Here is a 22111-nt window from a genome sequence, read left to right as displayed (position 1 = left end):
CATCTCTAAATGCCTTTTTAACGTGCTGCTGGCTGCCTTAGAGCAGTGGAGGTGTCTCCTGTAAGCTGTCAGTTGTTCGGACCACAGACCTGGTATCACAGTATCACAGATTTCTAGGTTGGAAGAGACCTCAAGATCATCGAGTCCAACCTCTGACCTAACACTAAGTACTCCACTAAACCATATCGCTAAGCTCTACATCTAAACCTCTTTTAAAGACCTCCAGGGATGGTGACTCCACCACCTCCCTGGGCAGCCCATTCCAATGCTTAATAACCCTTTCGGTAAAGAAGTACTTCCTAACATCCAACCTAAACCTCCCCTGTCGCAACTTTAGCCCATTCCCCCTCGTCCTGTCACCAGGCACGTAGGAGAACAGACCAACCCCCACCTCTTTACAGACTCCTTTAAGGTAACTGTAGAGAGCGATAAGGTCGCCCCTGAGCCTCCTCTTCTCGAGGCTGAACAAGCCCAGCTCCCTCAGCTGCTCCTCGTAAGACTTGTTCTCCAGACCCCTCACCAGCTTGGTCGCCCTTCTCTGGACTCGCTCGAGCACGTCCATGTCCTTCCTGTAGCGAGGGGCCCAAAACTGAACACAGTACTCGAGGTGCGGCCTCACCAGAGCCGAGTACAGGGGCACAATCACTTCCCTCGACCTGCTGGCCACACTGCTTCTTATACAGGCCAGGATGCTGTTGGCCTTCTTGGCCACCTGAGCACACTGCTGGCTCATATTCAGCCGACTATCAACCAGTACTCCCAGGTCCTTCTCTGCCAGGCAGCTTTCCAACCACTCATCTCCCAGCCTGTAGCTCTGCTTGGGGTTGTTACGCCCCAGGTGCAGGACCCGGCACTTGGCCTTGTTGAACTTCATGCAGTTGACCTCAGCCCATCGCTCCAGCCTATCCAGATCCTCCTGCAGAGCCTTCCTGCCCTCGAGCAGATCGACACACGCACTTAGCTTGGTGTCATCTGCAAACTTACTGAGGGTGCACTGGACGCCCTCATCCAGATCATCGATAAAGATATTAAAGAGGGCCGGCCCCAGTACCGAGCCCTGGGGGAAACCAGGTCCAACCTCCTTTCACTGCCATGGTTTCTGTCTGCTAATCTTTGGCTAAGAAGTAAGGGATAGGACAAAGACTGAGCAGAGCAGGGAGGAGTGACTTTTCTCTCCAGGCTCACCTTTGCAGTTAGATGAACTTTCCCCAAGGAGCGTGGCAGAGGGCCCCAGCATCCTCAGAGAGGAAGGAGCAGGTGGTGTGGTGCTGTCATGCAGGCGGGAAGTGAGGCTTTTCCTGGATTGCACGTCGCTTTTGGCCGTTGAGCACAGGAGCTGAGCTTGAAATCGGGAGATTTTAATCTCAGCCAATGGGGGAGAGGGTGGTTTGGGGGTTCTGGCTTGTTTTCAAAGTGTTTTGTGAGTCAAAAAGGGTAATAATTCATTTGGAAAACAGAATTCCTTTTGCATGGACTTCAGTACCCAGCTCTGCACGAAGAGCACCTCCATTAGTTTTTCAAACTGCCTCTGTATGTGGTTACGGAGTTACTCTAATGATAACCCCGTGAGAACATTATCGAATGCTCCAGGCTACTAGCGTTACCCAGTTTTTAAATGGCATGTATGCTGCCAAATTTCTGAGTTGCAGGGGCTGCTTCCAGCAGGCTGCTGCATCGTCAGGGCCAGCAGCCACGAGGGGTCAGTGTTGCTCCATGCAGACGAGGCTTTTTGCTCACCTCCTCCAAAGCAGTAGTGGGGCAGTGACCAGGAGCTGCTTCGCTGCTGTCACCCTCAGTGCAGCGAGAGCTCCCCAAGGGGCTTTGGGGCAGCAGGAGCAACCTAGGATGGTACAGCTGGGGAGCTGTTGCATGCAGGGGGAAGCAGGAGCTTAGGACCCCAGGTTTCATACAGGGTCATATGAGGTACTGAATTGAGCTGTGCGATCTAGAAAGGTCCTGAACTGCTCCACTGATGTTATGATGGAGAAATAGGGAATTAAATTGGGAAGCGTGGTGTTAAGCTTTCCCCCACCCCTGCAGAGACCTCCTTCTCTCTCTTCTGGCATCAATGAGGAGCCTCTTTTCATAAACCACCACTTTTCTAGGTTTTATTTTTGAATAAACCTGGCTGGAATTGGCAATAAAGCCTCTCTGTGCGTGACTTGCTTCTGCAGCATGCCCGCTTTTTGGAGCTGCTGATACCATAGCTTGTGCAGGCCCCGCCTGGAGCCCTGAAATTGGAGTCCTAGAGCAGTTGCAGAGATGTCCTGGAGTAGATGATGGTGCTTTAATGGGGTCAGACTTGGGGTGAGCATCATGCAATGGGCTGGGTGCAGGAGGTGCTGCTGCCCATTACACACGGGAGTCCATGGTGTACATCTTGCTGGTGACAATTCGGCGCTGGGGGAGCCTCGGGGGCTGCTGATGGATGCTGGGGCCTTGCAGGAGAGAGTCAGGGATGTGACAGGGGCCGTGCAGGACAAGAAGCCCCCTGCTGTGGGATGGGGCAGCCCAGGGCAATGTGGACTGACCTGAACAAGCGGAGAGGCAGCAGGTCAGCAGGATGAATGCCATGAAGCAGCCTGTTGAGCCAGCCATCCCCAGCCAGCAAGACCACCCGAAGTCATAGTGGACTCCCAGGAATATGTTGTGTGACACCAGCATGGCCCTCTCCACGTAGACATCCACTGCATACCACACGGAGCCCACCAGGCCCAGGATGCCTATGAAGAATGGGGCCAGTTAAGGGAGAGCCATACAACCCCAGGGCCCCTCTGAGGTTGCCCTTAGCTCCCCATGGGCCACGAGGTCCAGCTGCCCCCCGAGCACTCCCAGCCACGCACTCCCGATGCCAAGGATGACACCAGCCCCGTAGCACATCCTCAGTTTTGCACGAGGATCTTCCTTGAGGAACTTGATGCAGTTGAGCCCAAGGGGCGAAATTGCCAAGGCCAGGCCCACCAGGAGGTCTGCTGTGATCAGCAGCGTCCGTGTCACCACAATCTTCACTGGGGAAAAAACAAAACAAAACAAAAAAAAAACAGGGGACTGAGGAATGGTCAGAGGATCTGCCTCCCCCCCTCCCCAACTGCTGCTTGTGTCCCTGCTAGACTCACCCAGCTCGCTGCTGGGCATATCTGTAGGAGATGTTGACACTAGGACATCCCCCCAGCCCTATGTGCCGCTCACCATGTACTATAGCCAGGGTGCTCATCAGAAACCCTGCAACAGGACTTAATCAGCCAGTTATCAGCTCAGCTCAAGAAACCAAACAACTTAAGGCACACCAGTCAGCATCTGGGATGTGGTCGTTTCCTTGAGAGCTTCACATCACTGTGTGTGAGTGATGTGACTTCTCCCTGCAAAGCTTTTTCCCCAGAGCAGCACAAAATCCCCATGTAGTCTATGCTAACTTCTCATTCCCTTCTCCTCTGTCCAAATCTGTGCTGTCCCACACCATCACCCTTTACAGGACAAGGGCTCTCCTGTGCGGGGCCTGATGTGTCCCGTGCAAGCCTTACCACGCTGTGTCTGTCCATGAGCTGAGGACACAAGGTCTTGGCCAGTGGGCATGGCCCTCACCACACTCCCTCGAACACCTGCATCCACTCAGTACAACTGCTTTGACTCATGTCAGGCTCCCCTTTCCTGACGAAATTCCTTCTCCTGAGGTGAGAGGGGGTTGCAAATCCCATCAGGAAATGGTGGAGCAGGATGGAGCTGGGCCGAACCACCTCTGTGGTGTGTTGGCCTCTCAGCACAGCTTCGTGCCCTCACTCAGCAGATGCAGCAGGTCCCTGGGCTACTGTCCTGGCCATGCTGGTGGGGCAAGAGGCCTCCGATGCTCAACCACAAAGGTCAGCTCTTCGCAGTGAGGGTCATCTTCTCAAAGAGAGAATACTTTTGGCTGTGTACTGAAAAGTGCCTTTGTGGCTGTTCGTGGGAGATTAAAGGGATTTGGTGGAATAGGCAAAGCATTTGCCTCATGCTAGAAAAGGGTTAGTGCTGTATAGTAATGCCTCCACCTCCAGACCCTGCTCACTTACCTGGATGGTCTGCCAAAATGGAGTCATATTGGTCACAGGTCCTGACCCCATCCTGCATGTTGGTGACACATTCTCTCCAAAGCCCCCGGCATTTGTGGCTCACCTGGAAGCAGGAGAAAGATGCAGAAAGCACCCAAAAGCCCCCCTGCTCCTCAGGGATATCCCAACCCAGCAAGGCAGATCTTCGGGCTCTCACCACCATATCCCGTTCTTTGTCTCTCCCTTCCTTCTGCTCTAGCATTTTCCTGGTCCTCCAGCTCACGCAGAAAGTGGTGGGTTTATCCCACCATGTTCCTCCTCCAGGCCCGTGGAGACCTGATCCAACCTCTCGGATATCAAGGCACCTACCTGGCTCTCAGCCATGAACACAGCTGCTCTACTCACCTCCAAGCTGTCATCGGCATTCACCATCCAGCAGTCAGTGCATGTGGCCAGGAGCAGTCAATGCATGAGCAGACCCAGCAAACGTACAGCTGGTGCTCGGAAGTAGTTAACTTTTATTTTGTTGCTGTTAATTTTGTATCATGACAACAGATGCAAATATGTATCTTGAGTTGAGGGCAAAGGTGACCTTGGATCTGAAGCACACAGGCGTTCACTAATGTCCCCCCCATCCTGAGTGAATCCAGAACGACTCGGAAGGAAAAATGAAGTACAAAGCAGTGCGTTGTGATAAAGAGAGTTTAATAGGGTAGAAAAGGAGGAGGACCTAAAAAAAATGCCATCCTGTACAACACAGTCAATAAAGTAAATTTAATAAATAAAATTAATAAATATAATAAATAAAATAAATATTACAATTAATAAAATAATAAATAAAAATGAAACCAATTTTTCCTATTCTAATGAATTCCTATCCCCATTGTGACTTCCCATCCCACTGGTCATTTCCTATCCCAACAACCTCCCGTGTCTGATCCCAAGGCTGAATTCCCAACTCCCATCACCCTCCCATCCACCCAGCCGTCCACCCATTTTCTCCCGTCCGTGCTGGCCGTGCCCACATCCATGCACGGACTGAGCATGGGCAGCGGGAGCGGGCTGCATGAAATCCCCTCGGCATCCCAGTGCCAGAACAGCTGCAGGCAGAGGCCTTGCTGAGTGAACACCTACACTAGAGGAATTTAATAAGGAAGGCACTAAATAAGAGAAATGACCCGAAAGAAGAAAGAAGTTTGGGATCTCAGCCATTTGGTGTCCCAACAAGCAGTTCCCACGCCCAACCTTTCCCACCCCAGCTATTGCCAACATCCCAACAGCTTCCCATTGCAACGTTCATTCGTGACACGCGCATTTCCCATTGCCCCAGTTGCCCATCCCTGACAGTGGCAAACACTGCCTAGCTCCAGCACTGGAGAAGGGAGAGGGCAAGCGAGAGGGGCAAGGGCTGAGGAGCGTGGCTGAAGCTGGAGCAGGCGCCTGCAGAGGTCTCTGTGCCTGCATGCTGAGCGGGCCCGGGTGCTGCGGGGGCCGTCGAGGAGCGCAGGGTCACGGGTAGCCGTAATACTTGGCTATGGCGTGGTCCTTCTGCCGCTGCACGAAGAATTGCACGGGGCCGATCTTCATCTGGTGGGCCGCCCGCTGCCGCTCCTCCTGGGCCAGCTTCTTCAGGCGCTCCCGCTCGGGACGCTGCTGCGGCGTGATGGGCACCGACGCCTCCTGCTCCTCCAGCGGCGTGGGCGCCGCGTCGCCGCCCGCCCAGGGCCCCACGCAGGGCACGTAGTCCACGCGGGGCTGCGCCGGACGCTGCAGCGTGCGCGGCTGCGTGGGCAGAGGCTCCCGCTGCGCTTGGCCCCCCGCGGCTGGCAGGCACGGCGCTCTGGGCGCCTGCTGCAGGGGAGCTCTCCACGCTCGCGCCGTGCTGCCTGGTGGTGCCGGCACCGCCTGGGCCTTGTCGCCAGCTGGGGGCCGGGGGGCAGCGGGCACAGCGCTGGAGCCTGGCACCGTCGGCGGGGCCCTGGGCATGCTGCTGGGGCCGCTGGAGGTGGGCTGCGGCTGCACACAGGGCGGCTGGCGCACTGGCCCCAGCGCCTTCGCCCTGGCCCCCAGCGGCTGCAAAGTCTCGCTGGGGGTCTTTGTCCCCGGGTGCTGGCGCTGCAGCGTCTTGTCCCCGATGGCTTGGGGACGGAGCCTGTCCTGGGCCCGCACGGCACGGGCACGGGCACGGGGCTTAATGGGGGGGGGCTCCAGCAGCAGCAGCGCTCTCCGGGGAGGCGGTGCCGCTGCTCCTTGCCCCCCAGCAGCCCCCGGGCTTCGGGCCCTCTTGCTGGGCGCCCTGGTGCTGTCGCTCGCCGGCTGCTGCCTGCCGCCGCCCGCTTGGCCGCTGCTGCCAGCCACCGCGCTGTGGCCACCCGTCTTCCCCTGGCACAGCGTCTTGGGGCCTTGGCCACCCTGGCCCAGCAGCGTCGTCTTCTCCTTGCCGGGGGTTTTCTCCGTCGCCGGCCTCCTGTGCTGGGAGCTCTGCGCTGTGCTGGGGGTGCTGGTGGGCGCGGGGCGCTTGGCCCCCCACTTGGTGCCGGTGGGCGCAGGGGCAGGCGGGGGGCTCTTGAGGGGACTCAGAGGGGGATTGGGCAGGGGCCTCCTAAGGGCACTAATAAATTCAGGGCCGGGGGGGCTCTTGAGGGGACCCAGAGGGGGATTGGGCAGGGGTCTCCTAAGGGCACTAATAAATTCAGGGTCGGGGGGGCTCTTGAGGGGACTCAGGCGAGGCTTGGGCAGGGGTCTCCTAAGGGAATTAAGGAATTCAGGGTCGGGGGGTCTCTTGAGGGGACGCGAGGGAGGGTTGGGCAGGGGTCTGCTAAGGGCAGTGAGGAATTCAGGGTGGGGGGGCCTTTTGGGGAGAGTGAAGGGAGGGTTGGGCAGGGGTCTCCTGAGGGCACTGAGCTGGGGACTGGCTGCAGGCTTGAGGGGGGAGCTCGCTGCCGGCACAGCAGGGGGCTGCACCGCCCGCCCACCCTGCACCTTCTCGGGGTGCACCCCAGGGGTTGAGGGTACCTCACCCAGCGCTCTGGTGGCTGCCAGTCCCTGTGTGCTCGGCTCCTCGATGTCCTCGCAGAGGTCGGGCAGCTCAGACAGGAAGCGGCTGAGCACAGGACTGCTGGGGACACCGGGGAAGGCGTCCTGGGGCTCCACGGCATCGAGCCAGCTGAGCAGCTCCTCCAAGCCGGAGATGTCCAGGTCGGCCGGGAGCTGGTCCTGCAGGTGCTGCAGCTGCTGGCTGTCCCCTGCCAGGTGGGGAAAGGCCTCGGCGAAGGCATCGGGGCCCAGCTCAAGCAGCTCCAGGGGCTCCTCAGGCACCTCTGCAACTGTCGCCGCTGAGGAAAAAGCAAGCAAATCCCCCAGGATGGGCGATGCCAGCTTTCCCATGGCTCCTGGGTGTGGGGCGCCCAGCGGCCGGCTGTGCCAGCCCCAAACTCACCGTCGGGCGTCACCGTCTGGGTGCTGGCGGTCGTTGGAGCCTGGGCAGGCTCGGGGGGAGTGGGGCCGGGCAGCGGGGGCCCCTGGTCCTCGCTGAGCCCCACGGCGTGGTTGCAGGGCTCCGGCAGCTGCCCCCAGCTGCTGGTCAGGGTGCGGGGCGCGGGGAGCGCCTGCCCCCGCAGCGGAGGCCCCGGGACGAGGAGTGGTGGGGGGCCGGGGTGGGCAGGGGCCTGCAGCAGGCAGGTGCCTGCGGGGTGCAGGAGCTCCCCATGGAGCACGGCCCCGGGCCCCAGCCAGAGGGGATCCTGGGGCAGCACCGTCCCCGTCCCCACGGGCTGTCCCCACTGGTAGACGGGGGCCCAGGGAGGAGCGGTGTGGGGGAGCTGCCCCACAGCAGGGAGCTGCCCCACGGCGGGGAGCTGCCCAAGCTGCAGGTGGTGCCCCTCGGGTGGGAGGTGCCCCCCAGGTGCCAGCTGCACCCCGGCGGGGAGCTGCAGCACCTGCCCCTGGACCCCCGGCACCACGTGCCAGACGGTGGCCTGGGGCAGTGCGTAGGGGAGGGTGGGTACCTGGGGGGGCTGCAAGGGCAGCGCCATCGCTCCGGGGAGGGAGGGCAGCAGCCAGGCAGCCACCGTTGGCGGCACGGCTGGGACGACGAAGGGGGAGTTTTGCGTCTGCGGAAGCCGCGGAAGCCGTCTGGGGAAACCCTCTGTGGGAAAAAGGGCGCTGGGGTGAGATCTGGGGCGCTGGGCTCGCCAGCAGGGCCGCAGCCCCGGGAGGAGCGGGAGCCGGCTGCTGTACCTGCCATGGTGGCTGGAGAGTGGGGCGGTCGGTTGGGGAACGCGGGCAACGGCCGTTCCGTCCCAACGGCTGACCAGCCCCTCGCCGCCATCTTGGTGAGGACTGCAGGTTTTGGACCCAAGCAGGCTTCCCATCGCAAGACTTTTCCATCCCCATCAGGCTTTCCCTCCCACGCATCATTTGCCATGCCCAGGACGGTTTCACACCAACACTTCCCCGTCCCAAGCATTTCCCGTCCCAGTACCAGCTTTGCATCCTAACAGTCATTTCCCATCCTTACAATTTCACATGATAACAGATTCCCATACGAGATATTTCCCATCGACACGAAGCCTTTCTTAATCCAAAGAGATCTCATCCCAAAGAATTCCCATCTCTCTGATTACTTTTCCAAGTACTTCCTTCCCCAGTGAATGTTACCCACCCCATTAAAGACTTCCCATCCCAATACTTCCCCATCCCCGGAGTGATTTCCCATCCCAATGCTTTTGCTTCCCAATGATTTCAAACCCAGGGAAGATTTCCCATCTCTTTGAGTTCCTAGCCCAATGGCTTTCCACCCCAAGGAAGTCTTCCCATCCCAGCAATGATTTCTCAGCCCACTCATCATTTCCCATCCCAATCATTTCCCATTTTCACCATCCAACAGACAGCTTAGCCAGCCCACAGCTAGAGAGAGATCACAACAGGGATTTGGACGATTCTGTTAGATGCAAGGTCACGGAGACTTGGTGTGCTACCAATTGCTCTTTATTACAGATCAACACAGATCGCCAGTACCAAGGGCGCTGGGATGAATCTGGTGAATATGCAGATACAAGGCTCTTACATTTCTTACCAGGAAATAAACAGATATGGGCATTTCTCTCTACCCACCTTAGTAAAAAGATAGGAAGGGTAGAGCACTAATTAAGAGCAGCATGCTCAGCCACCGGCACGGAGGCTGCCCGCTCCTCAGCACCTCTAAGCAGCAGCACCTTCACGTCTCCTCCTGCACCAGCAGCACATCAGCGCCTCTTGTTCCAGCAGCAGGACATCGGCGTCTCCCATTGCACCATGCAGACCTCCACACCTCGAGTGCCACCAGCAGTACTCAATGCGAGCTGGACGCTCAGGGCACTTATGGCCACCCACCTTTGTGAGGTCAAAGGCTGACAGTGACTCTCTGCTGACCTCACACGGCTCTCGGGCGCCCCGATGGCAGAGGTTACGGCGCTAAGCTGACTGCCAGGAGAAAAGGCTGACATGAAATGGCTGCTCCACAATGCCAGGAGCAAGGTCTGCTGGAATGGGGGTTCGGAGGGGAGCTCGGCCTTGGGCCTGGGAACTGTGCCTGGGAGCCAGGGACGTCCTTGGTGTGCAGCTGGACACCTGGGCCTGAGAAAGCAAGGTTTCTTTAGAGAGAATTGGAAGCATCATCACCTAGTGGCTGTGTCAGGGGGACGAGAGAAATGTGCACGTGTCCTACGCCCTTGGATGTCTCCATGATAGAAAAAGGGACTGATTTTTACCCAAAACAGAGCTCCTTTCTCTCGGGAGCTTCTCATGCTGCGTGTCCTCCTCTCTTTCTTGTATTTGGCTATGACTTTAGGCTTGTTCTTGCTACTCCTTAGGCAGACTGAAGCTTCCCCGGAACATCACATTAACTGCTTTTCACTACCTCTAAGTGCCTTTCCTCCACTTCTCATCTAATTAATTAGTGCTATCCTCTTCACGCCTGCTACAGAGGTATCTTTCCTACCTGGTACAAGCTAGAAGAGCTTAGCAGCATCCATACGTCTCTTTCCTTTAGTCCTCACAGTAGACTTGCTCGAGGTAATTTGTGTTGAGCAGTAATCAAGAGAAAGTGTCACCAAGCCAAGGCTGCATTTGCTTGTGTCTTATGGAATCCCTGCAGCTGTGTCCCCTCCCAGCTTCCTGTGTGCCCCAAGCATCCTCGCTTGCAGGGCAGTAGAAGATGCAGAAAAGTCCTGGCCTTAGTGGAAGCACGGCCCTGCAAGAGCTAAGACATCCCTCTTAGCAGCTCACTGTAGCCCCGAAATCCCAAAAAACGGCACGTGCCAGCTACTGGGAAGGAAATGAACTCTGTCATTGTGATATACCTGCTCAAGGCCCTGCACTTTGGCCCAGGTGTCTGTGAGACGGTTTTGGAAATGAATCCTGTTGTGTGACTCCGTTCTTTCTGGGTGCTACGTCCCCATAAAGCTTGCTTTTCAAGGCCCAGGAGGGTCTGCCGGGCACTGGCCTGGGTTCCCAGCCTGACCCACCTGCTGGGAATCAGGGAGGCTCGGTCGGTGTCTTGTGTTGGGTTTACGAGGACAGGTTCTGGTAGCGGGGGGCTGCAGGGGTGTCCTCTGTGAGGAGAATGCAGCAGCTGCCCCATGTTAGATAAGGGCCGGTTCCAGGAGGCTCCAGAGGGACCCGCTGCTGCCCAGAACTGAGACAAAACGGATGATGTTTGCGCCTGTGTGAGAGCCCATCTAAGAAAGGGAAAGAAACCTGCTGCACAGCAGCGTCTGGGTCAGGGAGGAGTGAGAAACCTCTCTGCAGCCCCCAAGGTGAGTGCAGCAGGAGGCAGGAGGTGCTCCAGGCTCACAGCAGCAGTTCCCCTGCGGCCTGTGGAGAGGCCCCTGGTGGAGCAGGCTGTCCCCCTGCAGCCCACGGGTCCCACACGGAGCAGATCTCCACGCTGCAGCCCGTGGAGGAGCCCCCGGTGGAGCAGGTGGATGTGGCCTGGAGGAGGCCGCGGCCTGTGGAGAGCCCCCGCAGGAGCAGGCCCGGGCTGGACTGGAACAGGCTCTGCTGAGCCTCATTTGCCCGTGACGATCATTGTGGAGTGATCTCCCTGTCCTTCTCTCAGCCAGCCCTTGAGCCCTTTCCATGCTATTTTCTCCCCTTTCCGTTTGAGGAGGGGCAGGGAGAGAGCGGTTGAGGTGGAGCTCAGCTGCCCAGCTGAGGAAAACCACCACGTCTCTCCCTTGCCGCTGCTGCAGCACGGTGGGAGCAGCCAACACCTGCTGTTCTTCGACCCTCAGCAACCCCACAGCATCTTCCTGGAAGGGATCCCTTTCCTTCACGCCTGACAGGCGCCGCCTCCAGAGGCTTGTGCCCCGTTTCCGATCGTTTTCTCAGTGCCCCCTTCCCCAGAGAAGGATCCCAGCTGCTTGGCTTCCCTGCCCTCCGATTCCAGGCTCCCGGAGCTGTTATCCCAGCATCGCAGCAGCCAGGTGACAATGTGCTCGCCTGCATGACAGCTGAAATCTTGTCCCATGTCTCGCAGCTCGCCCAGGGATGGGGATCACCTGCTTACTGCTGCTTTTCTCTCTTTTCTATTTTATAACAGCCTCCTCTTCCCTGGGATGGCCCTACATTGGGGTCGCCTGCCTCGCCTTCCTGTTGCTCCTTCCCCTTCTTCGGAGGACTTTCTTCCCTGCCTAAACGAGATGACTTCTGCATCCATTCCTTCATCTTGTGTGTGTATTGGCGACTGATACGGCAACGGGGTAGTCCCCGGAGCCAGCTGTAGGGCCTATCACAGGGTTGGAGTGGCTGCAGGGAACATCACAGGGCTTGGAGGGGCTGCAGGTAAAATCACATTTCTTGGAGGGGCTGCAGGTAACCTCACAGCGGTTGCAGGGGCTGCAGGTAAAATCACAGGGGTTGCAGGGGCTGCAGGTAAAATCACAGGGGTTGCAGGGGCTGCAGGGTGCGTCGCAGGTTTGCATCAGATCAAGATGCATTTCCCTAGAACCACACATTTCCCCCTGAAGGTGCTGAATAGTATTGAATGGTCTTCAAAATGCATAGAGCAGACCCAGCAAACGTACAGCTGGTGCTCGGAAGTAGTTAACTTTTATTTTGTTGTTGTTAATTTTGTATCATGACAACAGATGCAAATATGTATCTTGAGTTGAGGGCAAAGGTGACCTTGGATCTGAAGCACACAGGCGTTCACTAATGTCCCCCCCATCCTGAGTGAATCCAGAACGACTCGGAAGGAAAAATGAAGTACAAAGCAGTGCGTTGTGATAAAGAGAGTTTAATAGGGTAGAAAAGGAGGAGGACCTAAAAAAAATGCCATCCTGTACAACACAGTCAATAAAGTAAATTTAATAAATAAAATTAATAAATATAATAAATAAAATAAATATTAAAATTAATAAAATAATAAATAAAAATGAAACCAATTTTTCCTATTCTAATGAATTCCTATCCCCATCGTGACTTCCCATCCCACTGGTCATTTCCTATCCCAACAACCTCCCGTGTCTGATCCCAAGGCTGAATTCCCAACTCCCATCACCCTCCCATCCACCCAGCCGTCCACCCATTTTCTCCCGTCCGTGCTGGCCGTGCCCACATCCATGCACGGACTGAGCATGGGCAGCGGGAGCGGGCTGCATGAAATCCCCTCGGCATCCCAGTGCCAGAACAGCTGCAGGCAGAGGCCTTGCTGAGTGAACACCTACACTAGAGGAATTTAATAAGGAAGGCACTAAATAAGAGAAATGACCCGAAAGAAGAAAGAAGTTTGGGATCTCAGCCATTTGGTGTCCCAACAAGCAGTTCCCACGCCCAACCTTTCCCACCCCAGCTATTGCCAACATCCCAACAGCTTCCCATTGCAACGTTCATTCGTGACGCGCGCATTTCCCATTGCCCCAGTTGCCCATCCCTGACATTGGCAAACACTGCCTAGCTCCAGCACTGGAGAAGGGAGAGGGCAAGCGAGAGGGGCAAGGGCTGAGGAGCGTGGCTGAAGCTGGAGCAGGCGCCTGCAGAGGTCTCTGTGCCTGCATGCTGAGCGGGCCCGGGTGCTGCGGGGGCCGTCGAGGAGCGCAGGGTCACGGGTAGCCGTAATACTTGGCTATGGCGTGGTCCTTCTGCCGCTGCACGAAGAATTGCACGGGGCCGATCTTCATCTGGTGGGCCGCCCGCTGCCGCTCCTCCTGGGCCAGCTTCTTCAGGCGCTCCCGCTCGGGACGCTGCTGCGGCGTGATGGGCACCGACGCCTCCTGCTCCTCCAGCGGCGTGGGCGCCGCGTCGCCGCCCGCCCAGGGCCCCACGCAGGGCACGTAGTCCACGCGGGGCTGCGCCGGACGCTGCAGCGTGCGCGGCTGCGTGGGCAGAGGCTCCCGCTGCGCTTGGCCCCCCGCGGCTGGCAGGCACGGCGCTCTGGGCGCCTGCTGCAGGGGAGCTCTCCACGCTCGCGCCGTGCTGCCTGGTGGTGCCGGCACCGCCTGGGCCTTGTCGCCAGCTGGGGGCCGGGGGGCAGCGGGCACAGCGCTGGAGCCTGGCACCGTCGGCGGGGCCCTGGGCATGCTGCTGGGGCCGCTGGAGGTGGGCTGCGGCTGCACACAGGGCGGCTGGCGCACTGGCCCCAGCGCCTTCGCCCTGGCCCCCAGCGGCTGCAAAGTCTCGCTGGGGGTCTTTGTCCCCGGGTGCTGGCGCTGCAGCGTCTTGTCCCCGATGGCTTGGGGACGGAGCCTGTCCTGGGCCCGCACGGCACGGGCACGGGCACGGGGCTTAATGGGGGGGGGCTCCAGCAGCAGCAGCGCTCTCCGGGGAGGCGGTGCCGCTGCTCCTTGCCCCCCAGCAGCCCCCGGGCTTCGGGCCCTCTTGCTGGGCGCCCTGGTGCTGTCGCTCGCCGGCTGCTGCCTGCCGCCGCCCGCTTGGCCGCTGCTGCCAGCCACCGCGCTGTGGCCACCCGTCTTCCCCTGGCACAGCGTCTTGGGGCCTTGGCCACCCTGGCCCAGCAGCGTCGTCTTCTCCTTGCCGGGGGTTTTCTCCGTCGCCGGCCTCCTGTGCTGGGAGCTCTGCGCTGTGCTGGGGGTGCTGGTGGGCGCGGGGCGCTTGGCCCCCCACTTGGTGCCGGTGGGCGCAGGGGCAGGCGGGGGGCTCTTGAGGGGACTCAGAGGGGGATTGGGCAGGGGCCTCCTAAGGGCACTAATAAATTCAGGGCCGGGGGGGCTCTTGAGGGGACCCAGAGGGGGATTGGGCAGGGGTCTCCTAAGGGCACTAATAAATTCAGGGTCGGGGGGGCTCTTGAGGGGACTCAGGCGAGGCTTGGGCAGGGGTCTCCTAAGGGAATTAAGGAATTCAGGGTCGGGGGGTCTCTTGAGGGGACGCGAGGGAGGGTTGGGCAGGGGTCTGCTAAGGGCAGTGAGGAATTCAGGGTGGGGGGGCCTTTTGGGGAGAGTGAAGGGAGGGTTGGGCAGGGGTCTCCTGAGGGCACTGAGCTGGGGACTGGCTGCAGGCTTGAGGGGGGAGCTCGCTGCCGGCACAGCAGGGGGCTGCACCGCCCGCCCACCCTGCACCTTCTCGGGGTGCACCCCAGGGGTTGAGGGTACCTCACCCAGCGCTCTGGTGGCTGCCAGTCCCTGTGTGCTCGGCTCCTCGATGTCCTCGCAGAGGTCGGGCAGCTCAGACAGGAAGCGGCTGAGCACAGGACTGCTGGGGACACCGGGGAAGGCGTCCTGGGGCTCCACGGCATCGAGCCAGCTGAGCAGCTCCTCCAAGCCGGAGATGTCCAGGTCGGCCGGGAGCTGGTCCTGCAGGTGCTGCAGCTGCTGGCTGTCCCCTGCCAGGTGGGGAAAGGCCTCGGCGAAGGCATCGGGGCCCAGCTCAAGCAGCTCCAGGGGCTCCTCAGGCACCTCTGCAACTGTCGCCGCTGAGGAAAAAGCAAGCAAATCCCCCAGGATGGGCGATGCCAGCTTTCCCATGGCTCCTGGGTGTGGGGCGCCCAGCGGCCGGCTGTGCCAGCCCCAAACTCACCGTCGGGCGTCACCGTCTGGGTGCTGGCGGTCGTTGGAGCCTGGGCAGGCTCGGGGGGAGTGGGGCCGGGCAGCGGGGGCCCCTGGTCCTCGCTGAGCCCCACGGCGTGGTCGCAGGGCTCCGGCAGCTGCCCCCGGCTGCTGGTCAGGGTGCGGGGCGCGGGGAGCGCCTGCCCCCGCAGCGGAGGCCCCGGGACGAGGAGTGGTGGGGGGCCGGGGTGGGCAGGGGCCTGCAGCAGGCAGGTGCCTGCGGGGTGCAGGAGCTCCCCATGGAGCACGGCCCCGGGCCCCAGCCAGAGGGGATCCTGGGGCAGCACCGTCCCCGTCCCCACGGGCTGTCCCCACTGGTAGACGGGGGCCCAGGGAGGAGCGGTGTGGGGGAGCTGCCCCACAGCAGGGAGCTGCCCCACGGCGGGGAGCTGCCCAAGCTGCAGGTGGTGCCCCTCGGGTGGGAGGTGCCCCCCAGGTGCCAGCTGCACCCCGGCGGGGAGCTGCAGCACCTGCCCCTGGACCCCCGGCACCACGTGCCAGACGGTGGCCTGGGGCAGCGCGTAGGGGAGGGTGGGTACCTGGGGGGGCTGCAAGGGCAGCGCCATCGCTCCGGGGAGGGAGGGCAGCAGCCAGGCAGCCACCGTTGGCGGCACGGCTGGGACGACGAAGGGGGAGTTTTGCGTCTGCGGAAGCCGCGGAAGCCGTCTGGGGAAACCCTCTGTGGGAAAAAGGGCGCTGGGGTGAGATCTGGGGCGCTGGGCTCGCCAGCAGGGCCGCAGCCCCGGGAGGAGCGGGAGCCGGCTGCTGTACCTGCCATGGTGGCTGGAGAGTGGGGCGGTCGGTTGGGGAACGCGGGCAACGGCCGTTCCGTCCCAACGGCTGACCAGCCCCTCGCCGCCATCTTGGTGAGGACTGCAGGTTTTGGACCCAAGCAGGCTTCCCATCGCAAGACTTTTCCATCCCCATCGGGCTTTCCCTCCCACGCATCATTTGCCATGCCCAGGACGGTTTCACACCAACACTTCCCCGTCCCAAGCATTTCCCGTCCCAGTACCAGCTTTGCATCCTAACGGTCATTTCCCATCCTTACAATTTCACATGATAACAGATTCCCATACGAGATATTTCCCATCGACACGAAGCCTTTCTTAATCCAAAGAGATCTCATCCCAAAGAATTCCCATCTCTCTGATTACTTTTCCAAGTACTTCCTTCCCCAGTGAATGTTACCCACCCCATTAAAGACTTCCCATCCCAATACTTCCCCATCCCCGGAGTGATTTCCCATCCCAACGCTTTTGCTTCCCAATGATTTCAAACCCAGGGAAGATTTCCCATCTCTTTGAGTTCCTAGCCCAATGGCTTTCCACCCCAAGGAAGTCTTCCCATCCCAGCAATGATTTCTCAGCCCACTCATCATTTCCCATCCCAATCATTTCCCATTTTCACCATCCAACAGACAGCTTAGCCAGCCCACAGCTAGAGAGAGATCACAACAGGGATTTGGACGATTCTGTTAGATGCAAGGTCACGGAGACTTGGTGTGCTACCAATTGCTCTTTATTACAGATCAACACAGATCGCCAGTACCAAGGGCGCTGGGATGAATCTGGTGAATATGCAGATACAAGGCTCTTACATTTCTTACCAGGAAATAAACAGATATGGGCATTTCTCTCTACCCACCTTAGTAAAAAGATAGGAAGGGTAGAGCACTAATTAAGAGCAGCATGCTCAGCCACCGGCACGGAGGCTGCCCGCTCCTCAGCACCTCTAAGCAGCAGCACCTTCACATCTCCTCCTGCACCAGCAGCACATCAGCGCCTCTTGTTCCAGCAGCAGGACATCGGCGTCTCCCATTGCACCATGCAGACCTCCACGCCTCGAGTGCCACCAGCAGTACTCAATGCGAGCTGGACGCTCAGGGCACTTATGGCCACCCACCTTTGTGAGGTCAAAGGCTGACAGTGACTCTCTGCTGACCTCACACGGCTCTCGGGCGCCCCGATGGCAGAGGTTACGGCGCTAAGCTGACTGCCAGGAGAAAAGGCTGACATGAAATGGCTGCTCCACAATGCCAGGAGCAAGGTCTGCTGGAATGGGGGTTCGGAGGGGAGCTCGGCCTTGGGCCTGGGAACTGTGCCTGGGAGCCAGGGACGTCCTTGGTGTGCAGCTGGACACCTGGGCCTGAGAAAGCAAGGTTTCTTTAGAGAGAATTGGAAGCATCGTCACCTAGTGGCTGTGTCAGGGGGACGAGAGAAATGCACAGCATCTCTTGGTTCCCTGAAGTGCACGTGTCCTACGCCCTTGGATGTCTCCATGATAGAAAAAGGGACTGATTTTTACCCAAAACAGAGCTCCTTTCTCTCGGGAGCTTCTCATGCTGCGTGTCCTCCTCTCTTTCTTGTATTTGGCTATGACTTTAGGCTTGTTCTTGCTACTCCTTAAGCAGACTGAAGCTTCCCCGGAACATCACATTAACTGCTTTTCACTACCTCTAAGTGCCTTTCCTCCACTTCTCATCTAATTAATTAGTGCTATCCTCTTCACGCCTGCTACAGAGGTATCTTTCCTACCTGGTACAAGCTAGAAGAGCTTAGCAGCATCCATACGTCTCTTTCCTTTAGTCCTCACAGTAGACTTGCTCGAGGTAATTTGTGTTGAGCAGTAATCAAGAGAAAGTGTCACCAAGCCAAGGCTGCATTTGCTTGTGTCTTATGGAATCCCTGCAGCTGTGTCCGCTCCCAGCTTCCTGTGTGCCCCAAGCATCCTCGCTTGCAGGGCAGTAGAAGATGCAGAAAAGTCCTGGCCTTAGTGGAAGCACGGCCCTGCAAGAGCTAAGACATCCCTCTTAGCAGCTCACTGTAGCCCCGAAATCCCAAAAAACGGCACGTGCCAGCTACTGGGAAGGAAATGAACTCTGTCATTGTGATATACCTGCTCAAGGCCCTGCACTTTGGCCCAGGTGTCTGTGAGACGGTTTTGGAAATGAATCCTGTTGTGTGACTCCGTTCTTTCTGGGTGCTACGTCCCCATAAAGCTTGCTTTTCAAGGCCCAGGAGAGTCTGCCAGGCACTGGCCTGGGTTCCCAGCCTGACCCACCTGCTGGGAATCAGGGAGGCTCGGTCGGTGTCTTGTGTTGCGTTTACGAGGACAGGTTCTGGTAGCGGGGGGCTGCAGGGGTGTCCTCTGTGAGGAGAATGCAGCAGCTGCCCCATGTTAGATAAGGGCCGGTTCCAGGAGGCTCCGGAGGGACCCGCTGCTGCCCAGAACTGAGACAAAACGGATGATGTTTGCGCCTGTGTGAGAGCCCATCTAAGAAAGGGAAAGAAACCTGCTGCACAGCAGCGTCTGGGTCAGGGAGGAGTGAGAAACCTCTCTGCAGCCCCCAAGGTGAGTGCAGCACGAGGCAGGAGGTGCTCCAGGCTCACAGCAGCAGTTCCCCTGCGGCCTGGGGAGAGGCCCCTGGTGGAGCAGGCTGTCCCCCTGCAGCCCACGGGTCCCACACGGAGCAGATCTCCACGCTGCAGCCCGTGGAGGAGCCCCCGGTGGAGCAGGTGGATGTGGCCTGGAGGAGGCCGCGGCCTGTGGAGAGCCCCCGCAGGAGCAGGCCCGGGCTGGACTGGAACAGGCTCTGCTGAGCCTCTTTTGCCCGTGACGATCATTGTGGAGTGATCTCCCTGTCCTTCTCTCAGCCCTTGAGCCCTTTCCATGCTATTTTCTCCCCTTTCCCTTTGAGGAGGGGCAGGGAGAGAGCGGTTGAGGTGGAGCTCAGCTGCCCAGCTGAGGAAAACCACCACGTCTCTCCCTTGCCGCTGCTGCAGCACGGTGGGTGCAGGCAACACCTGCTCTTCTTCGACCCTCAGCAACCCCACAGCATCTTCCTGGAAGGGATCCCTTTCCTTCACGCCTGACAGGCGCCGCCTCCAGAGGCTTGTGCCCCGTTTCCGATCGCTTTCTCAGTGCCCCCTTCCCCAGAGAAGGATCCCAGCTGCTTGGCTTCCCTGCCCTCCGATTCCAGGCTCCCGGAGCTGTTATCCCAGCATCGCAGCAGCCAGGTGACAATGTGCTCGCCTGCATGACAGCTGAAATCTTGTCCCATGTCTCGCAGCTCGCCCAGGGATGGGGATCACCTGCTTACTGCTGCTTTTCTCTCTTTTCTATTTTATAACAGCCTCCTCTTCCCTGGGATGGCCCTACATTGGGGTCGCCTGCCTCGCCTTCCTATTGCTCCTTCCCCTTCTTCGGAGGACTTTCTTCCCTGCCTAAACGAGATGACTTCTGCATCCATTCCTTCATCTTGTGTGTATTGGCGACTGATACGGCAACGGGGTAGTCCCTGGAGCAAGCTGTAGGGCCTGTCACAGGGTTGGAGTGGCTGCAGGGAACATCACAGGGGTTGCAGGGGCTGCAGGTAACGTCACAGGGGTTGGAGGGGCTGCAGGTAAAATCACATTTCTTGGAGGGGCTGCAGGTAACCTCACAGCGGTTGCAGGGGCTGCAGGTAAAATCACAGGGGTTGCAGGGTCTGCAGGTAAAATCACAAGGGTTGCAGGGGCTGCAGGTAAAATCACAGGGGTTGCAGGGCCTGCTGGGTGCGTCACAGGTTTGCATCAGATCAACCAAAAGAAATTACGTCAGCTAGGGTCAACGTTTTACACATTCTTCCAGTTATATCTGCCTGGCCCTTTTGGAAGGAGCCCAGATCAGAGCATTTCTCGTTGTGGACTTCAGGCTCCTGTCCAGGTTAAGCTGTGCAGGTCGTTATTCATGCAAGGACATAGAGAGGTGGAGGATGGACGGGAGTCGTGGAGGTGGGAGCCCCTTTCTTGGAGATGATATGTGCCCATCCATGTGGGGAGGAATTACCTTGGCCTAATAAGTACAAGGTGTTTTCACACTTTGTGTGTTCCTTCAAGGCCTCCACCAAAGGTGTCAAGGTGAATATCAAACAGACCTGAAGAGGCCCAGGAACTGGGCTAAGGAGGCAGTTGCTATAGGAACAGAGTGGCTTATGGTGGATAATATTGAATGATATGTCACATTCACAAACTCACTGCGCTGAGGCAGTGTCTCAAAGGAGGCATTAAAGCAAACCCAAGGAACAGAGAGTGAGCTGAGGCTGGGAGCTGACCTCCTGCTGCCAGCTGGTGTCAGGGCACGTGCACAGAAATGCACGTTGCATCTGTGAATTCTGGGGATCATGCACAGATTTCCTGTGTGTTAGCATGGTTGTGCTTGTGGCTGTGCTTACAGCTGTGAGGGGCACACAGGGCCGTATTAGTGCTTTTCCTGGCTTTGCTTCCCTGACAGGTGATATGCTAGAAAGCACGTGGCCCAATATTATGTACTTTAGCAGGGAAGTGTGATTTTCACACACAAACATAAGTAATGTCCTCAGCTGCAACCAGCTCTCTGCCACCAAAGCACAGTGTTCCTGGGGTAGCTCTTTTCCATTTGATGCATACAAAGCAGAACAAAAACTCCGATGAAGTCACCAAAGCATAGTGACTAGATTTCCAGGGGCAGTGATTTCCTTCGTATCAGGGCAGACACAGATCCCTTTTGCTCATTTTGGAAATTATGTCCAAATCTCGGGGGTCAGAGTGATGGAGGATGTCGACTTCTAATAATTCCTACAGGCTTTGTCTTCCGCCATGGAAAACCGTCTTTATGTGATGCAAGTTCCCACTGAAGGGGAATTCCTGCAGATTGTAAGGGTCTAGTCCATATGAGCTGGCCCCAGATACCACGGGTAGGTCCACATCCCAGACAGAGCAGAGCAGCATACATAGCTGCAACAGGCTTGAATAAGGATGCTGGTCGGTGGATAGTAGGACTGTTGCTTGGTAGTTTTAAGCTGCTGGGCAGCTGAACTCCACCATAGCCACTCTCTCACTCCCCCTCCTCAAAGGAAAAGGGGAAAAAAATATGATGAAAAGGCCTCAAGGAATTGTGATAAGGACAGGGAGATCACTCAACAATTATCGTCCTGGACAAAACAGATGCAGCACAGGGAGATTAATATAATTTGTTGCCTACCACTAGCAGACTACAATAGTGAAAAATTAAAAGCAAACTTAAAACCCCTTTTACCTCCTATCCACCCTGCTCTACCTCCTCCTGCCGAGTGTTGCAGGGGAATGGGGAATGTGGGCTGTGGTCAGTCCCTAACACTTCATCACCTGCTGCTCCTCCACGGTCCCTCTCTGCCCCTGTTCCACGTGGGCTCCTCTCCATGGCTGCAGCTCTGGCCTGGGGCCTGCTCCTGCGGGGGCTCTCCATGGGCCGCAGCCTCCTCCAGGCCACATCCACCTGCTCCACCGGGGGCTCCTCCACGGGCTGCAGCGTGGAGATCTGCTCCGTGTGGGACCCGTGGGCTGCAGGGGGACAGCCTGCTCCACCAGGGGCCTCTCCCCAGGCCGCAGGGGAACTGCTGCTGTGAGCCTGGAGCACCTCCTGCCTCCTGCTGCACTCACCTTGGGGGCTGCAGGGCTGGTTCTCTCTCCTTGCTCTTCCAGCTTCTGTTGCACAGCAGTATTTCCCCCTTCTTAAATCTGCTCTCCCGCAGGTGCAAACAACATCGCTTATAGGCTCAGCTCTGGCAAGCGTCGTGGCCCTTCTGGAGTTGGCTGGAGCTGGCTCTGATCTGACACGGGCAGCTTCCGCACTGTTCTCACAGAGGCCACGCCTGCAGCCCCCTGCTACCAATCCCCATGTAGTAATTCCAAAGCCTCTGTGCTTTGGGCTGTCATGATCCTTCTGCAAGTGCAGGGTAGGCGCAAGGTTGCTTTGCGTTTCCAAAAGGAGTAAGAAAGCCTCCAACCCCACTGGACCTCAGCCACTTGCAGGTTTCAAGCAACACTCCCCACTTTCAGTTATCTCCCTCCCATGCACACAGTGGAAGCAAGGTTGAGCAAACACCTGGTTTGAAAATGTTTATATTAATGAAGAATAAAAGAATTCTACTACCCCCAATCTCTCTGTGCATCCAAGGCAAAAATCGTGGATTGTTCTGCCTCAACACTGTTTTCAGACCAAATTTGTCAAGTCATCTAGCAGAGGATTTCTCTCTTGTTCACT

At 58.0% G+C, this 22111-nt stretch overlaps 1 protein-coding gene across 1 annotated transcript; it reads right to left on the bottom strand.

The window, feature by feature from the left end:
- Window positions 1–1050: 1050 nt before the first annotated feature.
- LOC308181039 (claudin-16-like) lies at window positions 1051–4484 on the bottom strand (the record flags this gene model as incomplete). The annotated part of the gene is made up of 4 exons (XM_080563616.1): window positions 1051–2723; window positions 2844–3008; window positions 4047–4149; window positions 4431–4484. Coding segments are annotated over 4 exons (693 nt in total), but the record flags the coding sequence as incomplete, so codon positions are not given.
- Window positions 4485–22111: the final 17627 nt, after the last annotated feature.

The sequence above is a fragment of the Anser brachyrhynchus genome, assembly GCF_964034855.1.
Source record: "Anser brachyrhynchus genome assembly, chromosome: 21".
NCBI classification, from domain to species: domain Eukaryota; kingdom Metazoa; phylum Chordata; class Aves; order Anseriformes; family Anatidae; genus Anser; species Anser brachyrhynchus.
Note: the sequence above shows the minus strand (reverse complement) of the source record. Positions and strands in the feature narration are given on the sequence as shown.